At 31.2% G+C, this 18,461-nt stretch overlaps 1 protein-coding gene across 1 annotated transcript in view; it reads right to left on the bottom strand.

Annotated features, from left to right (window-relative positions):
- The window catches only part of DPYD (dihydropyrimidine dehydrogenase), an 850,732-nt gene that overhangs the window by 720,660 nt on the left and 111,611 nt on the right, over positions 1 to 18,461 (bottom strand). The window contains exon 3 of the mRNA XM_019457587.2: positions 11,580 to 11,662. Coding sequence (XP_019313132.1) covers positions 11,580 to 11,662 — 83 coding nt within the window. The remainder of the gene's footprint in view (positions 1 to 11,579; positions 11,663 to 18,461) is intronic.

Below are 18,461 nucleotides of genomic sequence, written 5' to 3'. Positions count from 1 at the left end.
TTCTTTGTATACTAGAAGATAATTATTTATTTATAATTCACAGATTTATTAAACATCAATTGATTACATTTTTGAAATGAAGGCAATTCCTTACATAGCCCCTTAAAGTATAAAACTTTGCAAAGGAGTTAAAATAACAGACCATGCAACACATCACACTATTTTCAAATCAGTATCAGACATCATGTATGTACTTCAGTAGATACCATGAGTCTTCCATATTTATAAGAATAATTAACAAAGTCAGGTATCACAATGTATATTTTTATAAGTACCATATTGTGGTAAGCTAGTGCTAAAATGAAGAGTAACATTATACTGTTTCATAATGTAGATGGTTCTTCAGTGGTTAGTCCACATTTTAACTCTAAACCATAATTATAATGAATTAATGCTAATTGATCCAGTGCCATTGATACCAAGACCTCATGTTGGTTGCACATTGGTGATTTTACAATTGCAATTGGTGAGTTTTCTCTGATTTATGCTTATTTACTTGAATGAGTAATCTAGGAAGTGTCACTTACTCAATTTCAAAGAACAGCCCAGAAATTGGGAAATAAGGACACCTCAGTAAATGTTGTATAGTCATCTTTGTAAATAAAACTGGGAGAACTTCACAGTATTTTTTAGTATTAATTTATTAAAGATAACAAATTCATAATATATTTACCAATAATTTTTTGAAATTTAATTGATTTATGTCAAGTCTGCTCTTAACCAGAGGTCAATAAACTATGACCCATGGGATAAATCCACCTGGTTGCTTGCTTCTATAACAGTTTATTAGAACATAGCCATACCAATGAAGCCACACATATTTGTTCACAAAATGTCTATGTGGCTGCTTTTGCACTACATCAGCATAATTAAATAACTATAACAGAGACTGCAGGAACCAGAAAGCTGAAAGTATTTATTGTCTGGACTTTACATAAAAGTTTGCCTATTTCTGCCTTAGACTATCAAATTGCCATGCTTTGTCTTTGTCAACTGAAGCAACAAATTCAGAAAAAGTAAATCTTACTTACTAGCTATCTTCACCAATTATCAGAATAGGACACTTTTTTCCCCCAAATAAACACAAACCCTCCCAATGGATGTAACTCAGTGTATATCATAATAACCTGTAGAAATACTAGATAAGAAAAGGTATTAATTTTCTAAAAGTAATGTGATGATATATGAGAAATGAGAAGTAGTGTAACTAAACTACAATGTGTACCTTCCAGAAGACTATTACAGAAAAAGAAACAGAATCAGTTATTATTTTATAGTATATGTATAATAAAACCAAAGTAATTAGAATGGGCAATAACAAAATATGCCAATGAACAATAATGTATTATCTATAAACCTATTCTATTATTCTTCTTAAGTTGTAGAAAATGACAAGCATAATTACAAAATATGTATTCAAAACATGTAAACCACTAATTTTCCACTTGTAAAAGCCTGATTCAAAAAGCAATTTACTTTATGGTTTACTTAAGCTTTGCAACTACATTAAAATATGATAGTATATACACAACAGCTTGTTAACAAGATTATCATAACATTAAAATCATAATGTGGCACTTCAATTATGGATACTTAAAATTAAAGCTAATCCTCACAGTACCAATTTTTATCTCCTAAATAATTTTAGCTATTAGCTGCTCATTCAAAGTCTGTATCTAAAATGATAAGCATTCTAGAGTAAGACTTAGCTCTGCACTTTTCTTTCGTAGCAAAACAAAAGCTGTATCCCTTCCTTTCTAGTCTTTAATATACAATCTTAAACTACTAATGGGAAAATACAATTTTTTTTTATTTTTTAAGTTTATTTATTTTGAGAGCAAGTGAGAGAGCACGAGTGTGGGAGGGGCAAGAGAGAGGGAGAGAGAATTTCAAGCAGGCTTCTCGCTGACACAGAGCAGGGCTCAAACCCACAAACCATGAGATCATGACCCAAGCCAAAATAAAAAATCAGATGCTTAACTGACTGAGCCACCCAGGTGCACCAAAATCTAATTATTTTTTATCATGGTTAAATTCTATTTATGTATATTGCTGCTAATTTGTTGTTTTAAATATAAACATCCAATATACCAATGATTCATATTTTCTTTTCTAGTTTTATCATTCTAAAGTTACCGAGTAGTCATAAAATGGTAATTATAATTTTATTTTCTTCTACAAATACTCCTTTTAAATAGTGTCTAGCACATAGTAGGCACCAAGTTGAATGAACACATGCTTAGATTAAGGTATAGGCTAACGCATTTTATACATATATAATTTAATTAACCTATGCCTGATTTCATTTGCTGCTGTTTTAAAAAATTTATCATTAAAGATAATTCAGTGTGGTCACCAAATCCATATGTTAGGTGATCAAATGCAGGAACCTACTGTGGGCATAGTAGAATATGTGCCTCTTTATAATAGAAATGACACAGACAAGGTACTCTCCTCTGCATAGAAGAAAAGAGGATACTCTTATAATTTGCTGACTTGTGGGGTACTTTTTAGAGAGATACCTGCTGATCCCTTTAGTGAAAGACAACTTGGAGAAATATAATTATGAAGGATCAAGACATTTGGTTAAAATGAAAAGTTAACACATTGCCTCTGAACCCAATATTGCAGGTCAAACTTTTCATATAGTTAAAGAACAAACACAGATACACACATATACATGGGCATTTATGATTATAAAAATAATGTGTTTATTTTTGAAAACTTTGAAAGCAAAAAAAATGTTACAAATGTTAAATCATCTGTAATTGTTGATATCATTATATACCATACCCAGAATTTTTAAAAAATTGTATTTACTTTCCATACTATTTAATAATTTGATGATTTTACTAGAAGTATCTTGTTAATGCTTTCTCATTTTATCTTTTATTTTACTACAATGCAAGTTCAATTTTTTTCATACCTTACATTCATCTTTTACATTACTCAAACTCACTATTCATAAATATTTAGGTTGTCTTCCTATCCCCTTTCCCTTTTTTTACTATTATAAAAAAAATTCATTGAATCTTCTTGTACATAAATCTTTGTAATCCTAATAGATATGTCTAAAAAGCATAGAGATCTCCAAATTCAAAGATTTCCTTGACTGGGATGGGAAGATTTAGATAGAAATAGAAATATAGAAAGTATACATTTACATATACAAACATACACATTTACACATATTTAATATATACATACACACAAAAACTTACCTACAAAAATGATTAAATAGAATAATACTATCTTACCTTCAAGTCTTAATCAGATAGACAAAACTACTCATAGAGACGATTTTTTATTCCAGTACATGTAGAAGTACCACTTAAAGAAATAGTGTAGTTTAACCATTATGCTCAGCACAAGCTGCAAATTAATATAACTAAAACATTAATATAACAATAAGCAGCTAAAACAATATCTAGGTACCAGGAGTAACATAACCCTTAGATCAGTTGGTAAACAGTCCCTTTTACCACTGGATATTAACAGAGAAGTGAAATTAAAGATGAACTTTCTAGACTAATACATCTAGAAGAGGAAAACTGGAAAAGACCTCTTTTAAATGTCTCTGAATCTCTTCTTAGACCTGAGTCTTTAATGAAAAATTTAGATTGTTATTTATATATATACCTTCTACCTATCAAAGTCTAATGATTCTAAAGTAAAAACACAAACACATTAAAACAATATTAACCTTTTGACTTAAATAATACTTAGAATGTATTTATACCTCTTAAAACTATTTTCCAAGTTCATATAGTTACATTTTGTTTAACTCTGTATAAATGGCTGTGCTTATGGCACAGCTATAATTACAATTACACACACCAGAAAAAAAGCCAGAAACATAAAGTGTGCAACTCAATATCACCATCTAGTGACAGAATTCCCAACACGTGATGAAGCCAAGCAAAAATGAAAAAGAAATTTCATGTTTGTCCTGGAAGTTCATCTCCATAACAATAATCTAAATATAACAGGTGTCACTGAATAGGTTTGGCTCTGCAAATAAAATACTAACCTCTAATTAGCAATGTTTGTATTCCAAATATGTAATTTATATTTTCACGATAGAAGTATAACCACTAATCTGACCAATCTATATTTTTGTGTATTGTCATTTTCTAAAACCTTCAGACCACATTGTTACCTTTTCTTCTTTATGAACTATATGTACCCATTTCTTTTTCACAATTTGACACTCCCGTTTCTCAAGTTATTCAATTCAAATACCTTCCAATTTCACATATCTATTCAACATGTCCCACTACTGCCTCTGGAACTGAAAGGGGGATAGAGAGACACAATGTTAAAAAGGTTCCACTTTTCCCCTTGATGTTTAGAATTTATTACAGGGTCTAAGACAGGTGCAAAATATGATAATACAGAAATCAAATCACTTTGGCATGATAAGAAGGTTGAATTGGCAGTGATAAGGAGAAAATATGATGAAAAGAAGTTGTGAATTTTACCTCTAAACTCACTATTATCATACTATAGACAGAGATTTAACCTAGAGATGCATTTTTCCTGTCTTTAAAATGTTTTTTTCTTATGTCATCATTTTTAGAAATCATGTACAATATCTCCACATAGCCATAGAACTACAATGAGCTCTGTATAAGTGAGAGACAAGAAATATTCACTCTGGTATGTTACATTCTAAGGCTACACTATAGTTTTCCAGTCAATTCCATTATGTATGACATATGTAAATTCTTTGAAATAATCACTGAAACACCATTAAATGCAAATAACATATACAAACATTGTAATACTTTGTATCATCCTTTTATTGTTTCATAAATTACAAAGCTTTCTCTCCTACATTATTGTTGTTCATCATATCAATCCTATTAAGTTTTTAATCCTATTTTACAAAAAAATAAGACAAAAAAAGATTAATTTACCTAAAATCACAGTTGGAGTCTAAAATCTGATTTTTACCACTTATCCTAGTATTCATATCATATTTTATTCTTTCCATTTTTCCATTTCTTACTTCATTATTTTTTGAATCATTCATGATGTGCTCCTATTATAGAAAATTTAGAACAGAAAATTATAAGCCTGAAAAAAGTATCTGTTCGCCTAGCACCTAAATATAATAGCTATTTTAGTATATTTTAATCTCATCTTCTTTCTCTGCATTCTTTATATTCAGTGGAGATAATGTCCTACATGCAATTTTGTTTCCTGGTATTTTTCAGTGAACATTTTAACACGAGGACTCTTGTGTCACTAAAAACACTGTGGTGAAGATAATTTTAGTATCCAGATAGGGTTAAAGATACCACAATTCACCATTACATGTGTGTGTATATAATATCACATATGTTACACAAATATATGTTTTATAAATATATTTAAGTTTATATATCTATATAAAATCATATATGTGTATATAAATATACACCAAATGCATTATATATATAATATTCATTTCCTTACTTGTTTCCTTAACAGTAGACGATTGGGTTCTATTCAGTTTGTTTACTGTTATATTCTAATAGTTTGAGAAACACATTGAGATTGCCCATAATTTCTAAGTCTTCTGAAATAGATTTATTTCAGGAAGTTAAATTAATATGTAAAAGGTATGTTTGCTTTAAAGCTTTTCATACTTATTGGAGTGATCCTATCCTTAAATGCAGCAGTAACTTCCACCCCTATTGAGCTCTGGGAGTGAGAAATGGCTGTCTTGCCATTCCATTGCTAACACTCAAAAATTTCCTCCCTGCTGAACTGCAGTAATATCAGTAATCAAGAAATTAATACATTTTTTAATGTAACTTAAATTTTGTTGGCCATTACAGTTGAATATTTTCAAAGATTTCTTAATCATACTTTGCCAATTATCCATTGAGCTCCTAATCTTTCTGAATCTCTTAAACACACAGCAATGTAATACGCTGATGTTGTCTTTTAATTTCATGATTTCTTTCCACGAACAGAAGCTTTTTTAATGCAGGCAAAGCTTAGTGATTTCTTCTTCTACTCTTTAGCTTATCATCTCTTTCCCTGTACAAACCTCAAAATAAATAAATAAATAAATAAATAAATAAATAAATAAATAGATAAATAAATAAATAAATAAAACTGTTGCTTCCCATAATCTAGTGGACATTGGCTATTTCATTTATTTCATTTAGTTCTTTGATATACATGAAACATCCTTCAGCACCTGTGTAAATATAAAGTGATTTTTTTTCCAAATAACTAAATAGCTGCCTCTTATACCACTTATTGTGTGATTCAACATGTCCTGGATGATTTGGGGTACCTTATAATATAATAAATTCATAGGATTGTCATAGGAACTACTATCAATACAACCACTAATTAGTTATGGGTAATACATAGAAATGCTAATAAATTTCCATTTTTATCTTAAATCTGACCACATTACTAAATTATTTTATTAATTCCTAGCGTGTTATTGTTGTTAATTCTCTTGAGCTTTTTACATATAAGTCATGCCTTTAGACAGTAATAGTCATTTACCTCCTCCATATCAAGTCCTATTTGTTCATTTTGGTTTTACATCCATTACTGTTATGAAACTAACTTTTACTCTTCATTTTTTGAGAGAGCAGCGTGTGATGTATATGTGATGTGTGTGAACCTGGTTTAGCTTTACCCTAGCCACTCCATTTGATGAAAATTCCATTCATGAGAGACAGACAAATGTCACGTTAGCAACTCAAATATATACCTGTAGGGTGATGCTGTCCAAAGAATAGCCTGTAACTACATACAACCATTTACATTTAGATTAATGAAAGTTAAATACAATTAAATATTCACCTCTTCAGTTACAAGAGCCATAATTCAGGTGCTTAGTATCCACATGTGGCCACTGGCAATCATACTAAACAACACAAACATAGAACATTTCTACTAGAGAGTTTTACTGCAGTTCACAGAAAGTTCTACTGGGCAGCACTTCTCTAGATATCTCCAGGAGCCACAGAACACTGGCCAGGAATGCCGCCCACCCTTCTCTTCTCAGGCACACCACTTTACAGTTCCAACTTACTCTGCTGGAGAAAGTTATTTATAATTTTTAAATCTCAAAATATGTTTCTTTGTGACACACATTTTCCTAAGCCCAATATTTTTTCTTAGGCATCTGGTTAGACTCTCCTCCTTTCTGATTTGATGCACTATTCTTAGAAATCACATCCTTTCCAATGGCTACAAGTATCAAAATACTTAACAAGTCCAAATGTGCACATCAACCCCCAGTATTTTCCTGAGTTGTAGAATTATATTTTCCTTCTGCTTATTGCAAATTTATACGAGTTTGCCACAGCTATCTCAAATTAATCTGAAAACGAAAATATTCTTCCTTAACCCTTTTTTTCTCTCCCTATCCCAATTAATATATATCCAAATATTCAAAATAAAAACATTTGACTTAACTTTAATAAACCTCCTTATTACTTTTATCTTTAGCAACAATTCAACAGATAATTATTGAGTACCTACTATATGATAATACTATGGTAAGACTAAGAATACACAAGAGGGCAAAAGAGCAATCCTAGTTTCATGGAAGTTACTATCTAGTAGGACACACAAATAAATTATAATTTATTCAAAAAGGATAAGAATAATTTAAAACAGAGCAGCACAGATTAAATCAAGGTTATGATTTATTGAGGCTAAGCCACAAAGTCTTATCAGATCTACATTTTAAATACTTCCATATTTCCCAAACACACTCCCCTCTGTTGGGCCTTTATCTTAGTGATGTCACTGATTTCTCTAGCTCTCTCATCCCCTCAACTGCCCCCTCTATTTTCTGCCAAAACAAATTTTAAATCATTTTTTCCCCTTTCTTGGTATTAGCTAAAACCTGATTTATTTAGATCAAATACCTGATTTACTTAGCCTGTACATCCCAGATTAGTTCATAGCTCCTTGTGTTTTTAACATAGCTGGCTACAGGTCCTCACATCTGGGGTAGGAAGGATGTATGGGAGGGGTCTAAAATGACTTACGAGCTGGGAATACATGACAAAAGAATGTGTTCAAGACTACATGGCAAAGACCAGCCATGAAGAGGGATTGGATGAGATGACAGAAAATTGAGCAAGGACAGAATCCTCTTTCCTATTCTAAGAACTTTAATAAACCAAGTTGGAGGTATATCCAACTTGGTGACAGCCCCCAAACACAGCACTCACAAAATGTCAATCTTCAGATTCCATCCATTTCTGCTCCAGCTTCTCCAGGCTAGACACGCTCAGAATGAGAGCACCACTGCGGGTGTCCAGGGTCACCTGAGGACTGCTGTGGAGGTTAAGCCACTGAGAGAAAAGAATGTTCCCACAGCTGAGCTAGGCCATGTCCAAGGACCAAGAGAAAAGCTACCATGGAATACTGCATCTATCCCTATATTGTATCTTCTTCCCCTCTAACAATTCTACAAAATTCTAATTTTTACATTTAATCCTATCACCCCTTCCTTAAAAATAATGACTTCCTTGGGGCGCCTGGGTGGCTCAGTCGGTTAAGTGTCCGACTTCGGCTCAGGTCATGATCTCACGGTCCGTGAGTTCGAGCCCCGCGTCGGGCTCTGTGCTGATGGCTCAGAGCCTGGAGCCTGTTTCGGATTCTGTGTCTCCCTCTCTCTCTCTGACCCTCCCCTGTTCATGCTCTGTCTCTCTCTGTATCAAAAAATAAATAAACGTTAAAAAATAAAATAAAATAAATTTAAAAAAAAATAATGACTTCCTGAAATAATTTACACTCTTTATCATGGCAAGCTAGACTCTATCTAACTAGCCTCCAGAATATGGTAACAAACACATTTCCAGCCAGCCTCTTAAGGCCAGTCCCTATGGTCACCAAAGTTTTCAGCAAATTATTCATACCTGTCTCCCACTGCCCCTTCTCACACTCTGAGATTCTGAAATGCTTACATCATCCTTGCCAACTTCATACTGCTTCATTTCCACCCAAGGATTCTTGACATGGAAGGAGAGATGTTACTGACTCAAAAATTCTGCCTATGTGAGTTTTGTGGGAAAACATATTCAAAAAAAGCTTGAAAAATTTGCTTTACATCAGACTACTTACTGTTCCTGAAATACATCTTGCACCTGCAGGCCTCCATGACTTTGCTCAATTCTATTCCCTCTACCTGCAAAATTGGCCCTCTTTCAAGGCCTAAATCAAATATCTTACCCTCCCATAGTTTCTTTTTATCGAGACACCCTTCATGTAAGGCAAACATTGATCACAGATTAAAGAACAATTAATTTTTGCCCCTCCATGTTTCTCCTCTTATTCTTAGTAACATAGCATCACAACTTTTTTCCAATGCTTCTATAATCTCACATATAAAAGAATGAGCTACTGCTACATTTCCTAAAGGCAAAAAACAACAGCAAACACAAAAGTGGTGGGCCCACAGTGTACTAAATTGCTGAATGCTTTGGTTACTAAATTATTTAATTGTGTTTAGTGAATCCAAACATTATGAATATGTGTGTGCATGTGCATGTGTAAAATATGCAGCTTATGTAAACAAAGTACATTAAACAGCCATATAATTAAAAGCTGATTTAAATTATCTAGAATACTGCTTTATCTGATAGCATGAGTGATTGAGAGGTTATTCTAACCAGGTAATACTTGTTTTTCTTATTAGTTCATCTCTACTTTTTTAAAAGCAGAATATCCTAGTATTTTCTAAAAAGTAAGTATTACAAAATTTGGCAGAATAATCTCTTCATACACAGTTCTCCCATAATTCAGTTTGATTTTCCTTGATGACAAATTTTCTACACTAATTACATGTCCTTTCCTTGTTCATTATATTTCCCTCAGTCACATCCATTTTCATTCACATTGCCCCTTTGTAATTCTTTCTATGTTTTAGGCCTTCAGTTCTTTTATTCAAAGCTTCAGAGCTGGCATTCTCTTTGTCTTCCTGTGTGTCTATGTGTTTACTTCAAACTGAGTAGATATAAAAATACAGGGAATAACTGTAGCTTTCTAAATACATATTGGTGTACACACTTAATATATTCAAATTTATTATCATTAGCATGTGCAAAAACAATGCCTTCAACTTATAAATGTGGTAGTTTTAGACACAAGATAAAGACTGTATTGAAAATAGGAGTTCATTCATAATTTCTGCATTGGCTTTTTCCACAATATGTTTTATACTTTCTTTTTAATTTATTACTATTTTTCAAAAACTAACTTTCTGTGAATGTCTGATTGCATTTTATAGGTGCAAATTCTCTATTGTATATTCAGTTCTATTTTTCCCTCTTTTTTTATTAGTGAAGACATTAACAATAAAATAGGCTCACTTGCTCCAGCTGGTAATTTCTCAGTACTAGTAATATATTATTCCTCTTTTTGTGACATCATAATCATCTATACAGAAGTACCATGTATCTTTGTGTAGAAGCTACTGTTTCCATTAAATTTAATTACCTCCCCCTGTGGTTTTAAATAGAAGTGGCTTCAAAATGAGGGCAGCTTCTATTAAATTTAATTACTTTCCCCTGCTGCTTGCATGGTAAAAGGAAGGTTACTAAATGAGAGCAGCTTCTAAACTAAAGTATATGGTAACTGTGTGCTAGCAATAACAAAATTGTACCCACGTTCCCTTCTAGAAAGCCTCATAGGTTTATCCTTTCTCTTATTTTAAATTATTTTTAGCCTTACAATCCTGAAAAAAAAAAATGAGAACTGCATTTTAAAAATCAATTGTAGTTTCATAGGCTAAATAAAGGTAAATATACTACTTCTGTACGAATATATTGGAAATTATCCGACTCAAATGGGGAGATGAAGCTCAGAACTTTTAAAATTAATTTCATTTATTGTTTTCTAGCCCTAAGGATGATGAGTTTTATTCCTTACACATTCTTAATGTCTACTAAAATATGGATTTAAAGACTGATTCTTAAAAGTTATTAAAAAGGTATCAAGTCTGGCGGAGATTTCAGAGAAATATTTAGAAACAGAAATGTCAAAAGTGAAAAAAGCAAAAAAAAAAACAAAAAACAAAAAACAAAAACAAAAATCAGGCTCATTATAGACTACTGTATTTGAAAAAAAGTGAATCTATAAGCTTTAAAATAGTGTGTAAATCAGTTTAAAAATACTATGATATAATCCTATAAAATCTAATAGAATATGAAATTTTAAGTACCTCTTTTTAAATTAAATATTAATTAGGAGAAAATACTACTCAGTTTAACCACCATTGTTCTGTTTATTTTTTTATATTCAGGCAGAATTTAGATGAACAATATTTCCATTCAATCACACAGTTTAGTATAAATATAAAACAAGACACCCCTTAAGCATTTTAAGTAACAAATTAAACATTTACATTTTTTACTGTGCACTGAGGCTTAACATTTATGCAGCTTCAAAACCAAAGTACAGCCTCAAGGGAAGTCTCTCCACTGACAAATTAATACCTTAGAGAACAGAGCTGAATGGTGGCAATGAACTCATTTGTTCCCCCAATAATGAAGAATGACTTTTTCTTTACCACATCTGTGACTGTTGCTATGGTGACCCAGACTTACCTCATTGCTTCTCGGAGAGCTCCTCGCTCACCAAGAGTCGTGTGCTTGATGTCATCAAAATTATTCTCCAGCTTCTCGCATTTCTGCAACATTTTAAAAAATGTATTAATCCTCCAACATCCTGAGATAAAATTGTATCTATGCAATTATGTAAAAATATAATTGATTATATTGATTATGGACTCATGAAAAATATGCACACAACTTTAATTGGGTAGGATTCATTAAAATTGACAGTGTGAATTCAACAGTAACAAAATAAAAATGTCATGATACAGCTATCACAGAAGTCTTTTTACCAATTTTTCAAAATGGAGTAAACAGATTAAATCAATTTTCTATAAACATAGCACAACTTTTAGAGCTTTGAGGTTTGAAAATTACTTCACTAAAATAATCTCAAATATAGCAAAACCAATTTGAATTCAAAAGAGAAAGTCAATAAAAGTAAGTTTGAAATTATAATAAACTGTATAGGATAAATATCTAGTTCTAAAAATATTAACAATTACTTACATGGAACGATACAGCTCAGCATAAGATAATTATACAACTTCCAACATTTTGGAAACAAAATTTTAGAATAAGATCTTTAAATAACAATTGTGTATATATTTATAAATAGATGTATACATATAGATATGTTTAAAATAAATAAGTCCAATTCTTAAAATTAAGTGACATTATATCATGTTCTTAGCATTACTGAATTGCTTTTTCTAAGTTTTTATTTTTTTAATTATAATTCTGAATATATTTTTAAATGTAAAATTAACTTAATCTTACATGAGACTAATAAGTTTTGAGAAGATTTATGCAGTATAGAATTAAATTTTTGACTAAAAACACATCCATGAATCTTTTGGCATATTAGATTTTATATATAAGTTAGGTAATAAAATAATTAGATTTAGCATTTTAGCTAATCTAACAAACGAAAACTAAATAACAATGTGTTCTTTCCATTTTAAATTACACATACAATGCTGGATTTTAGAAAATTACAGAATTTAGATTAATAATTTTCAATGTGTAAGAATTTAAAAACTATTGATATATATGTGTATATGTATATATATGTGTATATATGCATATATATACACATATATATACTATTTTTACCTTGATTTAAGTCAGCAAAATTGGGCCAAAGATCGTTTTAACAGATAGTTATATGCTTTTATAGTGAAAATCTTGAAAATTATGTATACATATGTACTGTGTATATATATATACACACAATACATATACATATATACCTAATACATATCCATATATACTGTATATACTGTATATACTATATATATATATATATATATATATACTATTTATACCTTGATTTTTTTTAAGTCAGCAAAATTAGGGCAAAGATTCTTTCAACAGATAGTTATATGCTTTTATAGTGAAAATCTTGAAAATTATGAAATATATCTAAAACACTTTGAATTCTGAACAACAGTCCTTTTTTGGATATATAAATTGCAAATATCATCTCCTGCTCTATGTCTTGTCTTTTCATTTTTTAGCAGTGTCTTTTCATGAAGAAAATTTCTTATTTGTAATGAGGCCCGATTTATTATTTTTTATGGCTAATAGTTATTGCCTTTTGTGTCCTCTTTCAGAAATCTTTGGCTTCCTCAAGGTTATGAATATATATTCCTATATTTTTTCAGTAAACTTTATTATTCTGCATTGCACATTTAGATGTTCAATCTTTTGGGATTGACATTTGCATAAGATGTGAGATAGGAAATCACATGATATAAGTAATTAATTAAATCAATAGTAATTATTGAAAGGACCATCATCCCCACTATAGTTAATCTTTTCCATAAAGTAAATCACAGTATATATTTGGTCTGTTTCTGGAGTCCATTATGACCCCCTACTCAATTTCCTATACTTGTGCCAGTTTCACATTATTTTAATTACTTACACCTATAATAAATAAAAAACTCCTACAGATAAATATAAAAAGGACAAAAAGCTCAATGACAATAAGCAAAAAACTTATACAAACACTGTATAAAAGAGAATATCCAAAACTGCTAATTAAAAAAACAATATGCTGAATATTACTACTCGTGAGAAAGATGCAAATACCATTACACACTGTGAAAATGTCTACAACGTAGATTATATAGAGCACTTTTTGAGTATAAAAAGCAACTGAAGCACTGCTGATGGAACTAAATTGTTACAATCACCTTGTAAAGCTTTTTGAAGTACTTTCATAAGCTGAAATCATGCCTAAGAATACACCCAGAACAAATTTATAATAGGTTCACCTAAATCCATGTACAAAAATGCTAATAGCACCATTATTCAAGATAGCCCAAAACCAGAAACAAGTCAAATGTCCATCAAGGTAGAATATATAAATAGGCCATTATATACAATGGAAAACTACACAGCAATAAGTATGAACAAACTACATGGGGCACGTGGGTGACTCGGTCAGTTAAACCTCTGATTTAGGCTCAAGTCATGATCTCAGAGTTCTTGAGTTCAAGCTGCACGTTGGGCTCTGTGCTGAGAGCTCAGAGCCTGGAGCCTGCTTCAGATTCTGTGTCTCCCTCTCTCTCTTCCTCTCTCCCCTCTCAAAAATAAATAAAGGTTTTAAATTTTTTTTAAAAAAAGAATGAACTATAGCTACATGCAGTGACATGGATACATTTCATAGATACAATATTGAGCAAAGATGTGACACACAAAGGAACAAATAGCAAAATTATTTCACTTATGTAAAGTTCAAAAATAATTAACCTACAGGTGCCTGGGTGGCTCAGTCAGTTAAGCATCTGATTTTGGCTCAGGTCATCGTGAGTTCAAGCCCCACATTGGGCTCTGTGCTGATAGGTTGGAGCCTGGAGCCTGCTTCAGATTCTGTGTCTCCCTCTCTGCCCCTCCCCCATTCGTGCTCTGTCTCTCAAAAATAAACAAAATTTTAAAGAAATTTAAACATTAAAAAATAGGCAAAGCTACAGTGAATAATCCAAAAATGAAAAAAAGAAAACCATCCATTTACATAGCAAAAAATAAAAATATTTCTGAATAAATTTAACAAAAGTAGCATATGATTTGTGCACTGGAAAGCACACCTCAAGATAAAAATTAAAGAAGACAAAAATAAATAGAAAGACATCCCCTGTTCATGGATTAGAAGACTTAATAGTGTTAAGATGGTACTACTCCCTAAGTTGATCTAAAGATTCTATTCAATTCCTGTCAAAATCCCAGCTGACATTTTTTTTGCAGATTTTGACAAGCTGATCTTCAAATTCATACAATAACAAAAAGGACAAGGGTAGTCAAAACATTCTTAAAAACAGAAGTGAAAAATTGAAGGACTTACATTTCCTGATTTCAAAACTGACACTAAAACTAAAGTAATCAAGACACTGTGGTACTGGTGTAAGAACAGAAACACAGAGCAACATACATCCACAAAAATATTTGTATACAAATGTTCATAGCAGCATTATTCGTAACATACAAAAAGCAGAAAAAAATTCAAAAGTCAAAAAGTCAATAAAATCATAAATGTAGCATATTGATACAACAGAATATTATTTGGCCATAAAAAGAGAAGTTCTGATACATGCTACAATATAAATGAATCTTAAAAATATTATGCTAAGTGAAAAAGCCAAATAGAAAAGGCCATGTTGTATATGTATTTCCATTTTTATAAAATGTCCAGTATAGCAAATCCACAGAGACAGTAAGGAGATCAGAGGTTGCCAAAGACTGGAAAGAGTGGGGGAATGAGTGATGATGGTAATGGGGTTGCTTCTGGGGGAGATGAAAGTGTTCTGAAAGAGTGGTGATACATGCACAACTCTGTGAATATTCTAAAAACTACTGAATTATACACTTCAAAAATAGTGAACTTTATGGCCTGTGAATATTATCTCAATAAAGCTCTTATTTTAAAAACATGTAAAACTAATCAAGATGTTAGAAGCTGGTGTATAGTACTACAGGAGACAAAAGAGGGTCTTCTAGGGAACTGTTTAATTCATTTTGTGAAAATTATGGAATTGCATATTTAAGATCTATTTTTCCGTTGTATAATTATAGTGCAATAAAAGTTTTTAGTAGAGAGTTTGAATTCTGGTTAAGAAATCATAATGCCTCTGTGTGTGTGTGTGTGTGTGTGTGTGTGTCTCAAAATAAATTAATTAAAAAAAAAAAAAAAGGGAGGGTGCTTGGATGGCTCAGTCGTTAAGTGCCCCAACTCTTGATTTTGGCTTAGGTCATGATCTTATGATTTGTAAGATCGAGCCCTGTGTCAGGCTCTATGCTGATATTAAGGAGTCTGCCTGGGATTCTCTTTCTCCCTCTCCCTGACCCTCCCTTGCTCGCACTCTCTCTTTCTGTTTCAAAATAAACAAACCTTTAAAAATAAAATTTTAAAAATGATAAAGAAAACAAATCATAATGCAATCACATAACACTACAGTTAAAATTTTAAAAGGCATATACAAAAGTTCAAAGTATCTACCAGTAAATATTAGCTACCAACTAATAATCATGAAATAACATTTTATAATTTATTAAAATTCTGTATGAAAAAGCCAATCCTGTAATGAAGTCTAACATCCTTATTGAAATGAAATAGTAACTCAGATTATAATAAAATGTTGAATAAAATAAAATGCAAAAAAATGTTAAATAAATGTTCTTTCATGTTACAGTTTTCAGTATTTTCCAAAGTTTGTTATGGGTTTATATTTCTTTTGACTTAAAAATAATTAATTAATAAAGACACTTTTAAAGTTTTGGAAATATTTTTATATTTTATTTTGAATATGCTGGGGTTTTTTAATGTTTGTTTGTTTACTTATTTATTTATTTTAGAACAGATCATGAGCAGAGAGAGGGGCAAGAGAGAGAGAATCCCAAGCAGTCTCCCGCCCTGTCAGCACAAAGCCAGATGCAGGGCTCAAACCCACCCATGAGTTTATAACCTGAGTCAAAATCGAGTCAGTCACTTAATCAACTGAGCCACCCAGGCACCCCAAATATGCCATTTTCTTAATAGAATACAATAAAATAAGTGCTAGGAATAAAAGAAATTTAAATATAAAACAGGATTTTTTCAATACTTCTTAAATTTTTCTATTAATTATGCACTGAATTAAGATTTTTCCTCCTAAAATTGTTTGCCAGTAAGCTCATGAAACTTTTCACATTTCAAATTATCCAGAACATTTCCCATCATCTTTATTTTTTTAATTTAAATTTTATTTTTTTTAATTTACATCCAAATTAGTTAGCATATAGTGCAACAATGATTTCAGGAGTAGATTCCTTAATACCCCCTACCCATTTAGCCCATCCCCCCTCCCAGAATCCCTCCAGTAACCCTCTATTTGTTCTCCATATTTAAGAATCTCTTATGTTTTGTCCCCCTCCCTGTTTTTATATTATTTTTGCTTCCCTTCCCTTGTGTTCATCTGTCTGTGTCTTAAATTCCTCATGTGAGTGAAGTCATATGATATTTGTCTTTCTCTAATTTCGCTTAGCATAATACCCTCTAGTTCCATCCTTGTAGTTGTAAATGGCAAGATTTCATTATTTTTGATTGTGGAGTAATACTCCATTGTATATAGATAGATACCACATCTTCTTTATCCATTCATCTATTGATGGACATTTGGGCTCTTTCCATACTTTGGCTATTGTTGATAGTGCTGCTATAAACATTGGGGGTGCATGTGTCCCTTCAAAACACCATAGCTGTATCCCTTGGATAAACACCTAGTAGTGCCACTGTGGAAAGAATATCCAATGGAATAAAGACAGTCTCTTTGGTAAGTGGTGCTGGGAAAACTGGACAGGTTTCTTTACTTTTGCATACCCAAGGAGAAGTATAACAATTTACACAAAGTAATAAAAAAATAAAGCCATGTGGTAAATTCAATTATATCCATTTGCTACATTCAACCTATAACAGCTTAATGTTAACAACTGCTACTCAAATAATGCCTTTTGGGGCAAATGAATACCTAAAAAGATCCAAACAAAACTACTAGGTATATGATCTTTGGAATATACCATTTTTAACCTTAATATAATTAAAGACTTAATAATATGTGACTAGTATCTATCCATAATTCTAAACACATCTCACAATACAATTTTTAAAATTGGTTAATATTCCCATGCATCCATGTGCTACTATTTATTTAGCCAATTTCTTTTTGGTTTGCTAATGGTATTATTAAACATAGGATAGAAATGGATGGTTGAAAATTAATTAAAAGCTTAAAAATTATTTTAAAAAGAAAAATAAATGTTCATTTATAGAGATTATTCTGATGTATCTCAAATTGTTTTCACCTAAAATGCATTCGAAGTATGTGACTACCGTATTCTATGGTACAATCACTACTCAAATTCAAGGTTTCTGATTCTAATTTCATTCATTTTTTTCCCCCATGTTAACCATTAATAGAAAACAATGTATATTTTCTCTTTGGTCATATAATTTTACTTACTTTCCTCTGCAACTAGATTTGCTATCAACCCAACTCCATCAATATAGATGAATACAGATGAATATAGATGAATATAGGTGAATCACTACTAAGAGTTATGTTTAAATCTTAAAATGGAAGAAAGTTTCGTAAACTTTTTCTTTCGAACTTTACTTGATTCTTGATATGAAAAATAGCACTTATCTTTTAATTCGATGCTTCTCCACAGATGGTTTATAAATCAGATGTGGGAATAGATATTTCTATTTAATTGCTATGGGCATATTTGTGAAATCTCTAATTTTAAATATATACACATATACATATATACACATACATATATACATGTTTTTGCTAAATGGAGTCATTTCATAGAAATAAATCTGTCCCTTGACAG

The sequence above is a fragment of the Panthera pardus genome, unplaced genomic scaffold (assembly GCF_024362965.1).
Source record: "Panthera pardus isolate Hobbes unplaced genomic scaffold, ASM2436296v1 HiC_scaffold_11, whole genome shotgun sequence".
In the NCBI taxonomy this organism is placed as follows: Eukaryota; Metazoa; Chordata; class Mammalia; order Carnivora; family Felidae; genus Panthera; species Panthera pardus.
The sequence above is the reverse complement of the archived record's forward strand: the minus strand, read 5'-3'. Positions and strand labels throughout refer to the sequence as shown.